The 21,304-nt window shown below is 35.8% G+C and overlaps 1 protein-coding gene across 18 annotated transcripts in view; it reads left to right on the top strand.

Moving 5' to 3' along the window:
• The window catches only part of dctn1b (dynactin 1b), an 85,924-nt gene that overhangs the window by 40,088 nt on the left and 24,532 nt on the right, over window positions 1-21,304 (top strand). For 13 of the 18 annotated variants that reach the window (XR_015505762.1, XR_015505759.1, XR_015505757.1 and 10 more), the window contains 8 exons: window positions 2,985-3,005; window positions 7,861-8,034; window positions 13,086-13,283; window positions 14,032-14,236; window positions 17,085-17,163; window positions 17,259-17,418; window positions 19,892-19,996; window positions 20,101-20,292. Coding sequence is in view for 10 of the 18 variants with exons in the window: in XM_087279061.1 (XP_087135187.1) it covers window positions 2,985-3,005; window positions 7,861-8,034; window positions 13,086-13,283; window positions 14,032-14,236; window positions 17,085-17,163; window positions 17,259-17,418; window positions 19,892-19,996; window positions 20,101-20,292 (1,134 nt within the window). In the remaining 8 variants the exon portion in view is untranslated. The remainder of the gene's footprint in view (window positions 1-2,984; window positions 3,006-7,860; window positions 8,035-13,085; window positions 13,284-14,031; window positions 14,237-17,084; window positions 17,164-17,258; window positions 17,419-19,891; window positions 19,997-20,100; window positions 20,293-21,304) is intronic. The other 5 variants (XR_015505763.1, XR_015505761.1, XR_015505760.1 and 2 more) reach the window with 1 other exon arrangement.

Below are 21,304 nucleotides of genomic sequence, written 5' to 3'. Positions count from 1 at the left end.
ATTAGTAGATTGTGTGCTTAATATCTGTTGATACTGCTCCTTTAGCAGACATTTAACTGACTATAAGAAACTTTTTAAGTACATGTCAACTTACACTAACCCTAACCCCAACCTAACAGTGTACTTATAATCTAATGAGAATTAGTTGACATGTAGCTGCAATGTAACTTAAACTCAACAAACAGACCATCGAAATAAAGTGTGACCTGAATTTTTTGTGGATCATACAGTATAGGCGCACATAGAATGTATCTTTTGCTACCATTAGAGAGGGTCTGTAATTAATAACAGAATTTTCATTTTTAGAAGTTAGTAGTATCTTGAAAAATATGTAGTAAAATATTATGTACTGCCATCAAAGGCAGTACATAATAAATGAGTAGTTAAAACTGTTATGTGTAGAAACGTGCTGAAAAAATCTTCTTTTCATTTAACAGAACTTGGGGAAATATAAAAGAATTAAAATTTTAAAGGAGGGCTAATAATTTTGACTTTAAGTTCATTAGATGGATAAGTTAGGTTTTAGTAAGCTGGGTGCTATTCACTGCTCTTATTCATATACTTCTTTTGTCATGTTATATTTTAATGTACCGTTCCTACTTATTGATAAACCATCAGTTATGACTTTTTCACTTAATAAACTTGTAATTTGCTGCTTATTTAAGTGTTAGCTCACCAATCATAAAAAATGATGTTATTAATTACTCACCCTCATGTCGTTCTACATCTCTGAAGCCTTTGTTTGACTTTGGAACACAAATTAAGATATTAAGATTAAATCTGAGAGCTCTCTCATCCTCTATAGACAGCAATGGTTGTGCATTTTGAAGTATTTCTTAAATTAAGTCCTGAACATAATTTATAAAGAAAATAATCAATAAAAGAAATATGTTTGCAAAATGTATGCAGATTTCATGATTAAGTCTGTTCATTTACATAAATTTACATTTAAGTAAATGTATATAAATATTTTTTTATTCTGTTCTTATTTTATTCATTCATTCATTTATTTTCTTGTCGGCTTAGTCCCTTTATTAATCCGGGGTCGCCACAGCGGAATGAACCGCCAACTTATCCAGCACGTTTTTACGCAGCCGATGCCCTTCTAGCCGCAATCCATCTCCGGGAAACATCCACACACACTTATACTACACTACGGACAATTTAGTTTACCCAATTCACCTGTACCGCATGTCTTTGGACTGTGGGGGAAACCGGAGCACTCGGAGGAAACCCACGCGAATGCAGGGAGAACATGCAAACTCCACACAGAAACGGCAACTGAGCCGAGGCTCGAACCAGCGACCCAGCGACTTTCTTGCTGTGAGGCAACAGCACTACCTACTGCGCCACTGCGTCGCCGTTTTTATTTTATATTTCAGTAATATTATTGACTAATTTATGATTTATTTACAGTAAAGTTTAAAGAGTAATATTTTCTGTCTTTTAGTTGAAACACTTTACGAGAAACCTGTTTTGTTTACCAAACAAGTGGGTCTAATTGGATTTGTATTATATACCATTAATAACACCTAAAAAAATTGTATTTTATTTTATTTTATTTTATTTTATGGCATACGCTTTTAGTTACTACACTCATCATTCAGCATTCTGCACAGAAATGGCAAAAAATGTCCGCAGATTCTGTCTGGCCCTAATCATATTTAAACTTGAAGTGATGGGACTAAACCTTAAAGAAATTAAATTTTGTTGCAACATTTTTGCAAATTTCACCAAAAACAAAACAATACAAAAAAACGTCATGTTAAGTTTGAAAATGAAAAACTAAAATATTATTATATAATTTTATTTTTAATTCCTCTAATAATTTTGTTAAATGAAGTTGTTAGAGAACTTGATTTTTGCAGTATAATGCAATTGATTATATATATATATATATATATATATATATATATATATATATATATATATATATATATATATATATATATATATATATATATATATATATATAATGGTTATGTAAATTATTTAAAATTATATAAAAATATATAAAATGGTTGCCACCTAGTCTATTCCTAGGAGTAACCTATTCATAGGAGTCACTGTCTGCGCCAGGCTTATATTTAATGCTTTTATACCTTAATACTAAATGAATACTTTTCTTTGACAAGGATGCACTAAATCAAACATGACTGTAAAAACGTTTATCATTTTAATTAAGATTTAAATATGCAGATATTCAACAACAATCTGTTTTCAGTAATAAAATATGTTTCTTGAGGTGCAAATCATCATAACCAAATGATATCTAAAGCAAGATGCAAGTAAAGAAGGGAGTAATAATGCTGAAAATTCACTTTTGGCATTCCAATACATTTATTTTTTATTTTTTCAAAAAAGTTTTAAAATAGAAAACATTTTTTTTTTAATGTGTAATAATATGTAACCATATAACCGTTTTTCATTTTTGCTATACTTTAAAATGCAGCCTGGTTAAGAATAAGAGACTTCTTCAAAACAAACCCTACTGTCTCCAAACCTTTGAGAAAAAACTGGCAAACAGATTCTGAATATTGCATGATTATGTATACTTGGTTGTCATAAAATCTTTGCTCAACAGTTCTTTTTCTGAGTTGTAACCATGCCTTGATCTGTACTGCAGTGTGTTGGTCATCTGTGTCTGCATGCTTGTATATTAATGAGTACTTCTTTGGCCCGTTTGGTGTCAGGCACGCTGCTTTGTGAACAGGCAGATCCACATACTGCGCCAGTGTTTCAATCTTTATGTGCCTAAAGAATATTTTTGATGTAAAGGATGAGACAGAGAGCAGACCTTATCAATATAATGAAGTTAAAATAAAGGATGGCTCATGGAATGAAAAATGAAGTTCTTGTTAAAGTGTCAGGCTTTTTCTGTTACTAATCTTTACTGTCTGTTTTCTTCTGCTTTGTTTCCCTTGTCTCTGCTTTCTTCATCTTTCTACTGAACCATGGTGGTCAAATCTGTCTTCTCTCTTCAGACCACCACCAGAAGGCCCAAGGTGAGCTCAGTCCTGCAGGTCATGTCTATTTGTGTATGTGTTTGGTAAATAGCTTATAAAGTTTCCAGTTTTTACAGTCAAAGCTAAGGCACATAGGTTAAATTTGAGCCTGCTGGTATGTGATGACTTTATAAAAAAAGCATCTTTATTAAACATTAGGAGGTTCAAATATACATGAATTAGTCCATTAGTCCCTTTATTAATCTGGGGTCGCCATAGCGGAATCAACCGCCAACTTATCCAGCATATGTTTTACGCAGCGGATGCCCTTCCAGCCGCAACACATCACTGGAAAACTCATTCACACTCATACACTATGGACAATTTAGCTTACCCAATTCACCTGTACTGCATGTCTTTGGACTGAGGGGGAAACCAGAGCACCCCATAGGACACCCACGCAAACGCAGGAAAAATATGCAAACTCCACACAGAAACGCCAACTGACCCAGCCGAGGCTCAAACCAGTGACCTTCTTGCTGTGAGGCGACAGCACTACCTACTACGCCACTGCGTCACCGAAATTCATTCATTAATTTTCCTTTGGCTTAGTCTTTGATTTATCAGAGGTTGCCACAGCAGAATGAACTGCCAATTATTTCAGCATATGTTTTATACAATGGATACCCTTCCAGTTGCAACACAGTATTGGGAAATAAATATAAAATTAATTAATTAAATATATATATATATATATATATATATATATATATATATATATATATATATATATATATATATATATATATATAATGTTAAATTTTATCATAATGTTGGCTTTCTTTATTCTTTATTATATTGGATATTTGTCTTTGGCTTCACTGCATATTTACATATAACATCACTACATATGTCACATAAAAAATCAAAATAAATAACACAAATACAGTCAACATTATCACATTAAAAGCCATATAACACAATTAACCCTACTCATACTCAAATCCCAGTATTTAAAATCCTAATAGCAGTTGGCTTGAATGACATTCAATACACAGTTTCCTTACTCAATGTTACTTAAAAGGTCTTTTTGATGGCAAAAGCTGAATTATACTAAAGGATGTGAACAATCTTTGATAATGACATGTGCTTTCTATTTAACTCTTACTTGATCAATTTCATTCAATTGTCTTTGTGGTTTACCTACAGTTGCTCTAGCAGGTTTAACTACTTCACAGTTTCTGCTTTTCTTTAACTGGAAATCCATACCATGTTGTCATAGTAAAACATTTAGCCAACTTCTTAACTCAGCAATCTTATCCTTAACAAAATCTCCAAAACATGTGGCAGCACAGTGGCACAGTGGGTAGCAAAATCGTCTCATTGCAAGAAGGTCACTGGTTCGAGCCCTGGCTGGCTCAGTTGGCATTTCTGTGTGTGGAGTTTGCATGTTCTCCACGTGTTTGCATGGGTTTCCTCCGGGTACTCCATTGTCTCCCACAAGTCCAAAAACATGTATAAGTGAATTGGGTAAGCTAAATTGTCCATAGTGTATGTGTGTATGGATGTTTTTTTCCCCTGTGATAGGTTGCAGCTGGAAGGGCATCTGCTGTGTAAAACATATGCTGGATAAGTTCCACTGTGGCGACCCCTGATTAATAAAGGGACTAAGTCGAAAAGATAATGAATGCAGACTCACACCAAAGTGTTTTAACCTCCTAATAAGATAATCTCTGCATTTACAATTCCTATTCTGCATTTCCAACAAATATCAATACACTTTCAAAAAATGCTACTAGTAAATGTTTATGCATGAACAAATATAACAGCCAATGATATTGCTATATTCAAGCCTATATTTGCATATGTCATGTGTATACATTATCAGACTTTACAGTTATTTTGTGAAGGATATACTGGCCTGCAGCTTTGGGTATTAACTAATGTAATCTAGGAAATGAGATTCCAAGAATAGATTCCATTTTAAAATGCTGTAATCCGTTTGCTAATGGATTGCTTAATTATTTAATTCGCTTATTCAGAAAATGTGCTCTATTTCAAAACAATGGCTTTATATTATCTGTGTTTCAACAAACATATTAATGGTCACTCAAATTATTAAAGATTCCTAAACTGTATCGTGACCTAATTTACCTAATGAGTCTGACCCATTGGCTTGAAAGTCTTCCTGAGACTTTAGTTAAAGTTTCTATTGACCCTATTGGAGCCATTGGAGGTATTTGGCTCGAGACTTCTGCTCTCATTCACTTCCATTGATTATTATACGTTAAAGATGGCTCATTGTGCTGCTTGATTTTGCAAACTGATAGTTTCTTACTATATTATTCTACTTTTTATGTATAGTCATGAAACACACTTGTTTGTAGAGTGAGTAGTTTGACTGTTTTCTGCCGTTTATTATTCCTACACTGTAAAACCCAACAGTCAACTTTATCAAATTAAATGAGTGCAGTTAACTCAAAGTTCACTGAAAATTAATTCTACTCATTTAAAAAGTGTTTTGAACTCAGTGTTGAAGGTAATGAGTTAATTAAATACCTCATTACTTCAACTTAAATGGAGTAGTTTTACAGTACTATAGATTCAGTTTTTAGCTCAAATGGTTTGTAGCAATCGGTTTCCTCAGACGATTTGAGTTGCTTTAACTTATTGGGTTTTACAACACTCAGTTGGTTTGAGTTCTCTTCAATAATTGGGTTTTACTGTGCTGAAATTGCTTATTTTACTCAAATGGATTAAGTTCACAGTACTCATTAGGATTAGTTTTTGAAGTTTTAAAGTCTGCTTTAGAAACTTTTATTTTAGCATTTTTATCTACTTTCAACTGAAAAAAGATTTTTAAGTAGGATCTGAGCTTTCTTTTTGCACACCAACTAATAAGAGGAGCGTGGCGAAAATGATTGTGCCTGAAGCCATCAAACTGACACAGTCAGAGAAGGACCGCCACTCTAAATGCAAAAGCAAATATTCAGACTTTGATTTTTCTTTTCAGTGTATTAAATTGCACAGATGGTGGCTCAGTGGTTAGCCTTTTTGTCTCATAGCAAGAAGGTCACTGGTTTGAGCCATGCAGTAAATAAATACAGTATGTTCGTTTTGCTGTTTAGATGGTTTTTTTATTACTGTTCTTTCTGCAAAATGATACAAAAACTTGTATTTCATATCATAAGCATTTTCATATGATTACTATAAACTACAATCCCATTCAAATCTAAGTAATTAATTTCATCAAAAGCTATCTAAAAATAATCAAACGTACATTGTAAAAAATAACTTGTTGAGAAAACATAAAAAAATAAGGCAACTTGATGCAGAAAGAACTTTGAGTTGTCTCAACAACTGTTTTGTAGTTTTTCTTAGGAACATTTTTTTGTTCAGCTAACATAACTTGTTTATTTATGCAATGTTTATTATTGTATTTTACTAATAAAGATATTCTTGTTACATCAACTGATGCAACATTTACTGCTATTGAGTCAACTTATTTTTTTCTGTTTAGTGGATGATTTTTTTTTCAAATTAGCAAAACAAGTAGTTAGTTCTAGTTAGCATATCATCCTGTTTTAATGATTTTACTTAAAAATGAACACAAACTTACTACTTCATTCATTCATTTTCTTTTGGTTAGTCGCTTTATTAGAGTGACCACTGTGGAATGAACTGCCAACTTATTCAGCATATGTTTTATACAGCAGATGCTCTTCCAGCTGCAACCCAGTACTGGCAAACACCCATTCACACTCATACACCTCATGTCTGTGAACTTTGGCAGAAACCGGAACACCCAGAGAAAACCCACGTGAACACAGGGATGCCAACTGACCCAGCCAGGTCTCGAACCAGCAACCTTCTTGCTGTGAGGCGACTGTGCTACCAACTGCGCCATTGTGTTACCTCTTTTTCAAGCAAATGATAAACAAGCTTAGTTTTCGACCGTCACGTCAAGCATGTGCGAATTATTTAAATAACAACATTCCTTTTCATCTCAAAAATGTCCGTCCAGAAAACTCAGTTAAACATGTAGACATAACATTTTAGCGAATATGGTTGACATAACATATATTTTTATGCAATCAATTTTTATTCACAATTCTTAGTATATATATGACAGAAAAAGTACAGTGTGCTGAACAAATAGTGATTTTGTTTTTTACAGTGTCCAATCCCAAAAATATGAACTGATCTCATTGCGAAAACTTTATGTCAGTTTTTTTGTTGTAATGCCAGGAGGTTGAAAATATTATCACAGAAACAAACACAATGTGCAGACAATGCTGTAATCTCGTATATGTATACTTTTTATAACCAGACATGACAGTGAAATGCAACAAGTGACAGTGCTGTTTTCTTTTCTGACACACGGCTGTAGAAACAACAACATACAGAACAATCTATAACAATGATAATCTCAAGTACTGAGTTTGTGCTTCATTTAATGTTAACAGTGTGAGGTTGAAATTTGATTTAGGTTTAAAGCTATTCTGTAGTGATACTGAAAGCAACAATGAATAATTTACCTCAGATCCAGAAATGAAAGGAACCATAAAGGTTAAAACTTTGACCTCTGTTAACAAACAAGTGTATTACAGGATAAAGATTGTATCACAGTCACCCAGTAGCCTATGCATTTTTAATAAGGTTAAAATGCTCTCATTTCCCAACCTTTCCGTACGCTCATCTGATTCGTTTTTTTTTAAAGATTATTATGTCACGTCTCATAACCCTGTCACATCTGACGTGAACAGACTAATTGATTGTTGCTGAAATCTCATCCCATCACATCTGGTCGGGTGTATTCTTACAGTGAATTCTGGCTAAATTGGTCCCAGTGGGGAGGGTTGCAATATCGTTTGCTGTTTTTGAAGCGTGAGTGAGCTCTTGGTCTGTGTTTCAGCAAACGCGGGCCGGTGTAGGGGTGAAGGTGGGCTCTGGATCGGCTTCTGCAGGAGAGATGAGCAGCAGTGAACCCAGCACTCCTGCACAAACACCACTGGCTGCTCCAGTTATTCCTTCACCTGTGGGAGCGCTGCCCTCGCCTGGAGCTCCTCCAATCCCGGGACCCAGCAAGGTCAAACATGGTTATAGACGCTAATATAATTTCCATTTTTGTTGCAGTATTGTTTTGTGTTTTATTTTTAAACTAGTATGTGCTACAGTGTGTTGCCAAGTATTCACTTATGCATCTTTTGGATTTTGTGAAAAGCTACAGACCTGCTTATTGATAGCAAGAGGGTTTCCCTATAATTTTGTGTGCATTTAAGGAACACTGCTATTCAGAAGTGTGGGATTTATTATGGGAAGGCGAAGAACATGTCACACACACTGTGCTAATTCAGAGTGCTTTACATTAACAAGAAGATCAAAAGAATTATAAAATGACCATCAAAGTCCCTTTAAGGCAAGTCATTTCACTCGGCGGCCATCTTTAAAAAATCCTCACGGGCAGTATGCTCAGGCATTCTGTCTGAATGGGGAAACATCAAATTCTCCAAAACTGTTCAAGTGGTGCTCGCTGCAGAGCCATTTGAGGAGAGCTGAGCTCCAGCGAGGGGGAGCTTAAGCTTGAGCTCCACCTTTTTTGCACTTCTTCTACGAGTGATGTCACTGGGGGTAGGGTTAGGGGTGGGGTTGGTGTACGCATTAAAACAGCTTACAGGAGGAGGAGCGACAGCTCATGCTCCCCCTCGCTGGAGCTCAGCTCTCCTCAAATGGCTCTGCAGCGAGCACCCTCTCAAACTGTTTGCCAAGCTTATGATTACATTACATATTTGAAATCACCAATCAAATTAAACAACTGTCTCATAAGTTTCATTTCTAAATGTTCGAATTAAACAAAATCAGTGTTTTTTCAGGTTGATGAGCAGTGTTGGGCAAGCTTCTTGAAAAATGAAGTGAGCTAAGCTATTAGCTACTCTACTTAAAGAGCCCATATTATACATGAAATAAGGTCATATCTTGGTTGTAAGGGTCTCCAACAACAGTATAATATGCATGCAAGGTCAAAAAACACTTTCATGGTCTTATAATCTGCATTTATTTTTACCTAATTATCCCAGCGACTCCTGTATGAATCGTCCAGTGATTCATTTGTTCCCAAACCCCTCCTTAGCGCGAAGCTAATCTGCGCTGATTGGACCGATGACAGTCTGTCGCGATTGGTCGACTGCCTTCAGTCAGAGAGGGAAATGGCCAATAGCTAATCAGCAATTTAAAAAGTAATCACAGTTCATACACGCTCGATAGTGTAGGCGTGGATTTTAGCTGCCACACTATGGCGAGTGGATAGTGCCACGGATAACCGAACGAAGGAGACAGTCGTGTACTCGCCATACCACACACACACAAAAACACACACACACCTCCGGATGACAACGCTCCCGCTTCAGCCCGCACCCGCCAGGTTTTAGCCTGAGAACCCGCTCCGTTTTCTGCCCGCCGCGCCCGGTCCCGCTAGAGCGGAGAACACAACCAAATATCACCCAGTATACAGTCCAGACAGCCAAGCTGTCAGTATAAAAACACACACACAGCACAAAGTACACAAAGCTCGTTCGTTCGTTCGCTCTCTCTCTCGCTCTCTCTCTCTCTCTCTCTCTCTCTCCCCGCGCCAGATTTCTGCGGCGCGGGAATACATTTCCGAATAAATCGCGGGAGCAGAACTCTAGCACGGAGCTCCATAAACAAACAGCACGCGTCGCGTTTTTAACGTGACTTTGCACGCGATAAGATAATATATCCAGTTAACCTGATACAGTACACGCGGTTACAAGTAACAAATCACAACTAAATACATTTGCAAGCTAGAGTAAACGAGGCAACAACTTTAACCGCACGTACTTACACTTGAGAAATGTAGGAAGAAACCCATCCTGACGTCCATCAGTTACTCTTTACTGATCCTTCCTTTAACAAACTCAGATGAAGTATTCTTTGTAGCATGTAGCTTCCAGAAGTTTCCAACTGCTTGGTTATAATGCTGATGTTTCATCTTTGGGTAGAGACTCAATATAATATCCATCTGCAGTGTGACTTCAATCGACCGGCATGTTTGTGTGCGTGTGTTTGTGGGTGTGCGTGTGTTTGTGGGTGTGTGTGTGTGTGTGTCTGGGTTACTGCGTCAGAGGGCGGGGCCTCAGGTTTGAAATCTCCCGGGTTTGCGCGTGCACGTGAAAAACTTTGTTTCGTTCGTACGTCATGGCGAAACACCTAATGAGTCGGTATCAAGGCGACTCGTTTGAAGCACTATGATTCGACTCTTTTATAGATGAATCAACAGTTTTAAACACTGTATTCTTACAGATTTAAGCCTTAGCTGGATACTTCACTTCACTTAGAGCTGTGTTACACACTACATGGAGGGGAATTTTCAAAAACCCATAATATGGGCTCTTTAAAATGTAGCTTAACTACACTAAAAGCTACCCCCTGGAAAATGTAGCAAGCTAAGCTAAAAGCTACATGGCAAAATAGCTTAGCTACGTCTAAGCTATTTTTAAAATTTTTATTTTTAAATCGAAGCAACTTAAATCCAAGTCAATCATATCTTAGTGATCAATAAAACTGTTAATGAAACATATGAGGCATAATAGTTAAGTAATTTACTATAAATAATATGCTGTACTAAACAGAAACACATTATAGTATATAACAGCTAAAAAAAAAGCTAATAAAACCAGGTGTTGCACATTAAAAATACTATAGTCATTTATAGTTAAGAGAAATAATTTGGAATAAGCATTATAGTGTGTTTGCGCACGCACACACACACACACACACACACACACACACACACACACACACACACACACACACACACACACACACACACACACACACACACACACACACACACACACACAGAAAACTCAGAATTATTTGCCCCTGAATTATTGGCCCCCTTGTTTAATTTTTTCCCCAATATCTGTGTAACGGAGAGATTTTTTCAACATGTTTCTAAACATAATAGTTTTAGTAACTAATTTCTAATAATAGATATTAATATAGATATATTATATATAATATATTAATATAGATATTTTTTCCAGATACTTCTATACATCTTAAAGTTACATTTAAAGGCTTAACTAGGTTAATTAGGTTAACTAGGCAGGTTGGGGTAATTAGGCAAGTTATTGTATAATGAAGGTTTTTTCTGTAGACAGTCGAAAACAAATTTGCTTAGGGGCTAATAATTTTGACCTTAAAATGGCTTTTAAAAAAATAAAAACTGCTTTTATTCTAGCCGAAATAAAACAAATAAGACTTTCTCCAGAAGAAAAAAATATTATCAGACATAAAGTGAAAATTTCCTTGCTCTGTTAAACATCATTTGATGAAAGCGATCATGCGTGTTAAATCTATAGGGAGTCCCTCTGGCTGCCCTGTCCTGCGCGCGTTGTGTGTGTGTATGGGTGTGTGTGTCTGTCTGTGTGTGTGTCTGTGTCAGGTTCGTGCACAGAGCACAGACCCTCACAGGGGCAGGTGCTCAACGCGATCGCAAAGTGAAGAGCAAGTGCCTCCTAAGAGGGGAACCTCAGCCAATGAGGGCAGAAGGGCAGTGGCTCTAGCCACCGGGCCACCCCCCTGTGCAAGGCCCTGGTCTGTGTGTCTGTGTGTGCGTGCGTGTGCACGTGCGTGCATTTCTTAGCAACAAACCTGCCTAAACGCCGTTGTCCGTAGCCACTAAATCAAAAAGTTACAAAATGCCATGAGATTGCGATGTACTCTCAGCTCACATCATTTAAGAGAAAAGGTCCACATCGTCCCCCGATAATGTCAACTGACTGGACTGTCTTAGCAACTGGATGAATGTAAGGAAAATTATTTCTACTTTATAATTAATGTTCTCAATTCACAGCAATAGAACTTTACAATGAGTACAAATGTTTGTATTCAATACTTTATTATTATTATAATTTTCCAATTTCCATATCTGCAATGCCTGTATTTTGGCATTTTTTGCAGTCTACTTAGAATCCAACTTGGAAATCAATGTTTTCTTTATTGGCATTGATTGTTTTAAAATTCAAATGGCATTGACATGCCTGTGTTTTAATTTCTGTAATAAATATGGCTGTCAAGCCAGGATCTTGATGGTTTAGTGTGGGTTTGTTGTTTACATGAAGAAATTTGTGTTACAAGTTAAACTAAAATTCTAATAAACAATTATATTTTGAATTTAAATACTGTAGTTTTTGTCTTGCGTTTACATAAATTTTTGATTTGAATAGCCAAAATTACAAGTCTTTTAAATGTGATTAATCGCGATTAATTAAAAAAAAAGTGTGATTAATTAGTTAATTTTTTTATCAATTGACAGCACAAAAAATATTAATTATGTCATAGTGTCATAAAAATTATTCTATATTAACGTGCGTATCTGCAGCTGTATCCTATCTAGACTTTACAAGAGAACTGTCAGTCTTTAACGATTGGTGATTGTACTAGTGTACTCCTGTACTAGTAGGCGGGGCATCATTCACCATATTGACCATTACACTTTTCCCCATTCAAAACTATACGAGTGACACGTCTTGTGTATTCTGTATAGTCTTTATCATCACACAAGTTTAAGAAATAAAAACAACAAATAATTAAAATCATTAACAGAACAGATAAGTTTAAAAGGAATATATTGTGCTACCCACAACACCACTCTGCTGCCCAATATTATTACATTTACAATAAATCATTTCTATCCTAATATACTTTTAAACGCAATGAAATCAATTAAATTGATTAAAGATTAATAAAATTTACTCCAGTGTTCATTATCATATAATTTTTCAGAAATCATTTTAATATGTTGATTTGAGATGTTTTGCTAAATGTTTAAAAAAAACTTAAAAAAATCTAATCTGTTTGAGCGATTTATCGACTAGCAAAACATTAACAAAATGGCATCCCTTGTGCTCCAATTTAACTCACTTGTTTTCATTCACTCCTTCAAATGGACTATATTAGGGAATAATAAATGAGAGCATGGGGTGAATTCGGATACAGCATATTTCTTTAATTACGGAGCAATAAACAACACAAATTTCAGATATTGATGTAATCGTGAGAGCTCTTCTTGTTCCTGTTCACAATCTTTGCCTGTCTGCCTTCATTATCCTGCAGGAAGAGGAGTCTCTGCGCGCGCTGGTGAAGGATCTGGAGGAGAAGCTGGAGACGCTGAAGATGAAGAGGACAGAAGACAAGGCGAAGCTGAAGGAGCTCGAGAAGCACAAGATTCAGCTGGAGCAGCTGCAGGAGTGGAAGAGCAAGATGCAGGAACAGCAGAACGAGCTGCAGAAACAACTCAAAGAGGCCAAGAGGGTAACAACTAGACTTTTACTCTATAGTAGTAGCCAACAGTACACTCAATAACCATCTTAGGTACACATGATTGATCATATTTTTCCTTTAGAATTGCCTTAATTATTTCTGGCACGGATTCAAGAAGGTGCCAGAAACATTCCTCTGAGATTTTAGTCCATATTGACATGTTAAACGCACAATATATAAGATATTCTCAATAAAATATCCAAAAACCAGTTGAACAGGCTTTTATATTATGCTGACTTACGTACTTACATTATCTTAATTGTTTTGAGGAATGTTCAAATACAAAGAAATAAGCTATTTTTACTAATGATATGGACCATGTGCTGTGTTACCATGCTAATGAGATTACACCCTCTGTGTCTGATTTTTAGAGAAAACAGGAAAACACCAAAGAAGCGGTGGACTGTGGCATAATAAAAGCTGATCTGCTTACATGCTGTGCCATGTTTTTCTCTTATCAGCAATTACTTCAGAGTTCTCTTTCTACTTTGGTGGCTAACGAATGTGTCTTAGCTTCTAAAGAGGTTTGACGCAGCTTTTAAGAATCAGTTTTAAAAAGAGCAGCCCGAGGTCCACATGATGCAATATTATAAACGTGATGTAAATACAGACCTATTAGACAAAGGTAAACAATATGTGTTTCATACGTTAATGCTCAGTTAAACGTGCCACTAATAAAGTGTCTGGTGAATGTATAGCATTATAAATATGGAGACTGATGGCCTGTCATGTACTGTAGGAAGCTAAAGAAGCTCTTGAAGCTAAAGAGCGTTACATGGAGGAGATGGCAGATACAGCAGATGCCATTGAAATGGCCACACTGGATAAAGAGATGGCTGAAGAGAGAGCCGAGTCACTGCAGCTTGAAGCCGACGCGCTCAAAGAGAGAGTGGACGAGCTCACCATGGACTTGGAGATACTGAAACATGAGATAGAGGAGAAAGGTACAGACAAATCTGTGCCTACAATACCAGTTAATGCAGTATACTGGGTGGTTTAGGGTAGTTTGTCCTTTATTCCTGTGACGACAGATAGAATGCATCTATTCAATCAAAAATACAGTCAAAACAGTTGCTTTCGATTCAAAATTTATTTATGAAACCTTTTAAAATATTTTTTGATTCTTTTATTGAATTTTGACCCAATTTTTTTTAATGATATACAGTTGAAGGCAACATTTTTAGCCCTTCTGTAAGATTTTAATACTTTTTCAAATATTTCCTAAGTGCTGTTTACAGAGTAAAACATTTTAACACATTTTTATAGCTTTAATGTAACTAATTTCTAATAATTTATTTTGTCTTTGCCATGGTGACAGTACATAATATTTAATGTATTTTGCAATATACTAGTAATCAGCCAATTCTAATAGGCTAATAATTCTTAAAAATGATTTTGATAAATAAATAAAAACTGCTTTTATTCCAGGCAAACAAAAAAAATAAGACTTTCTTCAGTGGTAAGAAATAGAAGGAAATAGTTTGCTTGCTTTGTTAAACATTGGTAAATATATATTTACATTGATAAATATAAAAAAATAATAATAACAGAAATAACATAAAATAATGATATCTGTCACGAAGGATGCTGGACAACAGAGATAAAGGATCTATGTGCAGTTTATTTTAAGCTTAGTCAAACAGGCATAGGTCAGAACAGGAACAAACAGGAGCATAAAGGTAAGTCGAAGAGTGTTGTTATAAACAGGCAGACAGTTAGGGCTGCGTTTCCCAAATAACGACATAACCTGCGGCTGAACTATCACAGTACGATGCATCGTTTGGGAAAATAACGCTGTAGTGACAAGTGTTTCCAAAAACACATAGTTTCTCTGCCACAGATCCATCGTTTAAACCACATTAGTTAGAACGTAAAATGTCCATAATGATGCTCTAAACAGGGTGAAGTAACAACTTCTTTACAGAAAAAAAACATAATTTTTTGTGCAAATGATATTGTTTTACGCGATCACACATTTAAAAAAAAATTGTTTTAGTAAAAATATGCACTCGTTTTTCATATTAACTTAAAATATATAAACAACAAATATAGGACCTATGTTTCCTTTACTTTACTGAGAATTTTCCATATAAAAATCACTTAGCTAACACGTTTTCTAATCTCATATATAAATCATTAATGGTTGTAAACCTAATTTACAGTAAGCTATTTATTAAGAAAGGAAAAAAAATAACTTAATATAATAATAATAATAATAATAATAATAATAATTATTATTATTATTATTATTATTATTATTATTATTATAATTATTATTATTATTAATATTATTTAAGTGGGATATTGTTGTTTATTTATTTTTGAATTTGTTATCTTTGTTTTGAAAAGTCTACTTTTACAATTTGACACATTCAAAACAAGGCAGAAATGTTCTAACCAACAGGGCCAGACACGTTACAGATACATGTCTTAATAAATAAACTATTATTAGTTATTAAGTTAAAACCATTAACGTATGATATATATATATATATATATATATATATATATATATATATATATATATATATATATATATATATATTTTTTTTTTTTTTTTTTTTTTTTTTTTTGGTTGTACAAGCTTTAGAGACATTATGTAAATTCTGCTTTTAAATAATAATCCCCTCTAGCTTTCGTCATGAGCCACGGCCGCGTTTAAAATGGCAAAAATGTTTTCAAGTGCACTACGAAGTGAACTGTCAACATGATTATCGCTAAATCTGAACTGTAAAAATACTTTGAAAAGAAATAACACCTAAGAGAGATAACTTTAATTGTTCTTTTATAAATCATTCCAAGTTTAAATGTTGGAACACTAAATAAATAGGGCATAGGGGGGATAACGAGGAATAGAACACAACCATTAACTATGCGTCTAACCACAGCTCTAGAGGTGTAGTTGTAAGCTTTCTAGTTTGCGATGTGGTTTGCGAATGTTCGTTTGAACAATAGATTTGGGAAACGCCAAATCAACAAACTATCTTTGTAACGACGGAACTTGCGACCTTAGTTTGCTAACAAACAGAGAAATATGCATTGCATTGCTTCACAAGGAAAACAAGACTCCGCAATGAGAGTGTGTGTGTGAGGGGTGAATATAAAGTCCAGCTAATCAGTTTGTGATGAGTTACCAGCTGCGTGTGTAATCAGGGAATGAGGAACTGGTGTGCTTGAGGTACAAGATGTTATTTGTAGTCCAGTTCAGTGACAGATCTGTAGTTTTCCAGTGATCTGCAAGGATTAGACCATTGTTGATCGTGCCAATAATTTCGTCTTGAACTGTATATGTTTTATGTACAATGTATTGTTGTTATTACTTTATTATATGCACCATTTATTTCAATCAGTCGAAATGCTGTCAAACAGCAAACCATTTTAAATTGTATGTATACCAGGTCTGGGCCGCAATAACATGAAAAAAGTCATTGTTGTTGATTATTGCTCTTAATATTAGGATAGTAATTCTTCAGGTTGATCATTAGAATACATTTAAAACATTTTTGTGTTTGAAAGAATAACACGTCAGACAGAATATATTGCTTACCTTAGCTAAAGCTAGATTAAATCTAAACACTTGGATTAAATGATTTAAATGTCTAAATGTAATGTAGCAAATTCACACTCTTGACTTATTTTTACATGTCACTGTAATCACTCACTCACTGTCATAACACTAGCCACATCACTGTAAAAACATTAGTTTTAATTGCTGATAAATTTGAAAACTGAAGTGTAGCACATCAATATCAACAATATGTGCTTATTAATCTTTAAAAACTGTGTCTGCAGGTTCAGACGGAGCAGCGTCTAGTTATCATGTGAAGCAGCTGGAGGAGCAGAACGCTCGACTGAAGGAGGCGCTGGTGAGGTGAGTGTGTGTGTATGTGTGTGTGTTCATTCCTCCTGTGTTTGTGCTTTTTGTGTTATTGTGAAGATCATCACTACGGCTGCTCTGTGCATTAGGATGCGTGACTTGTCGGCATCAGAGAAACAAGAGCATGGAAAGCAACAGAAACTGATGGAGAAGAAGAATTTCGAGCTGGATGCGCTAAGATGCCACAAAGAGAAACTTCAGGAGGAGATGAAGATGGCTGAGAAAACCATTGATGAGCTCAAAGAGCAGGTCCACAACATGCATATATATATTTATATATTAATTCACTAATGCATTATTTAGAAAAATTGTGAAAGTAAATTTTTAATACCTTACTTTAACAAAGGTAGTAGAGCGCAACAAATGATTTGAACATTATGTTGACTAACATTAACTAATTATAAAGTGTTACCACTTAATTAGAGTTTAACATGAGCTCAACATATGTGATTGCAACATGTGGGGATATCTTTGAACTTATATACACATTTTGCACCAAGGTACAAAATAATAATATGGCACTTATTATTAAGCAATTATTAAGTAAAAGCAAGGCTTTATTATATGGTACTTTATTGTACTTCAAAGAATATTATATATTATTATGTGTAAAAACATGATATTTAACATTACATTTTTGATTGTTTTACCTTGGCTTCATGCCTAATGACGATAGGGTATATGCCGAGCTAGTGCTGTTCCCATGCTGGTACACTTCCGGTGACTTGTTATTGTGAACTTTTTACCATTTTATACGGTTCCTTATACAGCATCGATGTTGTAATGTCATTAAAATACATTCAGTTAAATAAACTTTAGCATTTATTAAGTTGCTCAAGTGTAAAACGAGACAAAAAGCTGTTTACTCGCATGCGCCCATCAGAATCGGCAGGCTAACGCAGAAGCTCCATTGAATATACTGGGGTAAAATAAATGCTTATATTATAAAGATATGGCAGGGGAAATGTAATTTAATGCAGTGCTTCTTGTACAATCTGAGACCCACTTTAAATCGGATATCACTCAGCTAGTGGAGATCGCAGATATTTAAAGAAAAGAGACCTTAAACCCACCGGATTTTGCATTGGCATTCAATTCGCCGGAAGCGCTTAACCCAGGTTACTGGCAAATTAAAAGTCCTATTAGCATGCTTCGGCATATACACCATTGGCCTAACAGCAAGAAGGTCGCTGGTTCGAGCCCCAGCTGGGTTAGTTGGCATTTCTGTGTGGAGTTTGCATGTTCTCCCCATGTTCGGGTGAGCTTCCTCCAGGTGCTTCGGTTTCCCCCCAGTCCAAAAACATGTGGTATAGGTCAATTGGGTAAGCTAAATTGTCCATAGTGTATGTGTGTATGAACGAGTGTGTATGGATGTTTCCCAGTGATGGATTGCAGCTGGAATGGCATCCACTGTGTAAAACATATGCCGGATAAGTTGGTGGCGACCCTTGAATAATAAAGGGACTAAGCAAAAAAAAAATAATGAACGAATGAATGTACCATAGTAGGGTATCACGGTGGTGCAGTGAGTAGCACAATTGCCTCACAGCAATAAGGTCACTGGTTCAAGCCCCAGCTGGGATCTCCCCGTGTTCGCTTGGGTTTCCTCCGGATGCTCCGATTTCCCCAAAAATCCAAAGAAATACGCTATAGGTAAATTGAATAAATTAAATTGGCCGTATTGTATGTGAATGCAAGTGTATGGGTGTTTCCCAGTGTTGGGTTATAGCTGGAAGGGTATGCGCTGAGTAAAATATTTGCTGGAAAAGTTGACAGACCCTAGATTAATAAAGGGACTAAGCCGAAAAGAAAATGAATGAATAAATGAATGTACCATAGTACCATACTTGTTTCTAAATATAATAATTATTGTTTAATTATTTTCAAATTATACTTAATCATTATTCATTCGTTCATTCATTTTCGGCTTAGTCCCTTTATTAATCCGGAGTCGCCACAGCGGAATGAACCACCAACTTATCCAGCACGTTTTTACGCAGTGGATGCCCTTCCTGCCGCAGCCCATCTCTGCGAAACATCCACATACGCTCATACACTACGGACAGTTTAGCTTACCCAATTCACCTATAGCGCATGTCTTTGGAAAAAGAAACGCCAACTGACCCAGCCGATGCTTGAACGCCACTTAATCATCATATTTTTTTCAAAATGTAATTATTTGCTTTTAATATGCAAATATTAGGTGTGTGCTGATGACTATGGAAGCATATCAGTTAGAAAATTAATTTTGAAATGCCAATTCAATATTCAAAATGGGAATGTATTTCTTTATTTAAACTTGGATTCTCGATGTTAGTAACGTTCGGTACAAAGTGAAAATTATTATTAAATGATAGAATTTACATTTATAACCACAGTTTAAAAATGCAAGCTACATACTAATTCTAATGCTTTATGAGTTGCAAACCTAATTTGATGTTATAATTTACAAATTGAGTTGGATGAGTTTAATGCACAAAAAAAAAAAAGTAGCAGTATCATTTGCCCTAAATTCATAAGATTGCATTTTCATCATTATACTGTAGGATGTTTGTAACAGAATTCCATGTGTATTTCATAATACATTTCGAGCCAAAGTTATATCAAAAAGATATTTTGAATGCATTGACACTAGCACTTGAGATGTTTTAGAGATCCATTCTCCATTAATACATTATATTTTATAGATGACCACTATATTATATGGGTGTGTATGTGACAGGTGGATGCGTCTCTCGGAGCAGAGGAGATGGTGGAGATGCTGACGGAGCGTAATCTGGACCTGGAGGAGAAAGTGCGCGAGCTCAGAGAAACGGTCGCTGATCTGGTAAGGGATGGAAGAGTGTGTAGAAATGTGATCCTGAGTTTGTGATGCATGTGTGAGACTTAAATATTTATGTTGAGCACTAATTGTGTCATTTTCTGATGCAGGAAGCCATCAATGAGATGAACGACGAGCTCCAGGAGAACGCCAGAGAGACAGAGCTGGAGCTCAGAGAGCAGCTGGATCTGGGCGCTGCTGGCGTCAGGGAGGCGGAGAAGAGGGTGGAGGCGGCACAGGAAACTGTGGCAGACTATCAGCAGACCATCCAGAAATACAGAGAGCTCACAGCAAATCTGCAGGTGCTGCTGTACTACACCACACACAAAACAAAACATTGCTCACATTGTTATACTTAAAGGGGTCGTCCAGAGTGTATTTTTACGGCTTTGGTTGTGTTTATGGGGTGCAAAGCAATCTGTGCTCATTCTTCAATTGTAGAAAGTCACATTATTTTTTCATTTATCCTACTTTGATTATATACAGCTACTCTGCTAACATGAAAGCTACTGTCATATTTCCTAGTTCCCTTCGAAGACCTGCTCCCAAAAGGCTCTGATTAGTCAGCTAACATAGGCCCCGTTTACACTGTTAGGTCTTGATGCCCAATTCCGATTTGTTGCCTATATCTGATTTTTTTTGCCTGTCTGTTTACACGTTGTTTTAATTGTGACCCATATCCAATTCATGTGTTTACACTTGCCATACAAATTATGATGTCGCGCATGCATAAAGGCGAGTTTTAGCATCTGTGCCACACTAGCCACAATGGAAGAAATTGTCTTGTTTTTAGCTCTGCGAAATATGTGAAGTGTAGGATAAGCGGTAAATGGTTCAGTCCAGATTTACCCCCACGCAGTTTATGTAATGGTATAGCCCTAATGTATGTGTGTAGTTGAAGATGTAGCCCTTGCCTGTTGCGCACTGGTGTTAGAGAGAATAAAGTTGTTCTATGTGTAGCCCGCAGTGCGTGTATTAATATCGACAAAAAAACAAAAACAAAAAAAACACGAAGTTCGCCCAACTTTAAAATGATTTTGAGGCACCAATGGTTTATATATGGTGTCCTCCAGCATTCAGAGGAATATGTGGGTATGAGAGATATCTCAGGTCTGGTGGGAGCGAGTTGTGTCGACTGACCACTTTCCTCCATGTTTCCTCTGTTGTTGTTGTTTACCACGTTGGCATCTCCACACATGCTCTTTCTTCTATGTCATTAAACCTTAATAAATCCGATCTGCCTGTTTACATGACAGTCGCATTGTCACATATACGATTTATATCTGATTTACTTCCTCGTATGAAGGAGGCCTG

Source organism: Danio rerio, chromosome 13, assembly GCF_052040795.2.
Source record: "Danio rerio strain M-AB ecotype USA chromosome 13, GRCz13ab, whole genome shotgun sequence".
Lineage (NCBI taxonomy): Eukaryota > Metazoa > Chordata > Actinopteri > Cypriniformes > Danionidae > Danio > Danio rerio.
This window is presented reverse-complemented; position numbering and strand designations above follow the sequence as displayed.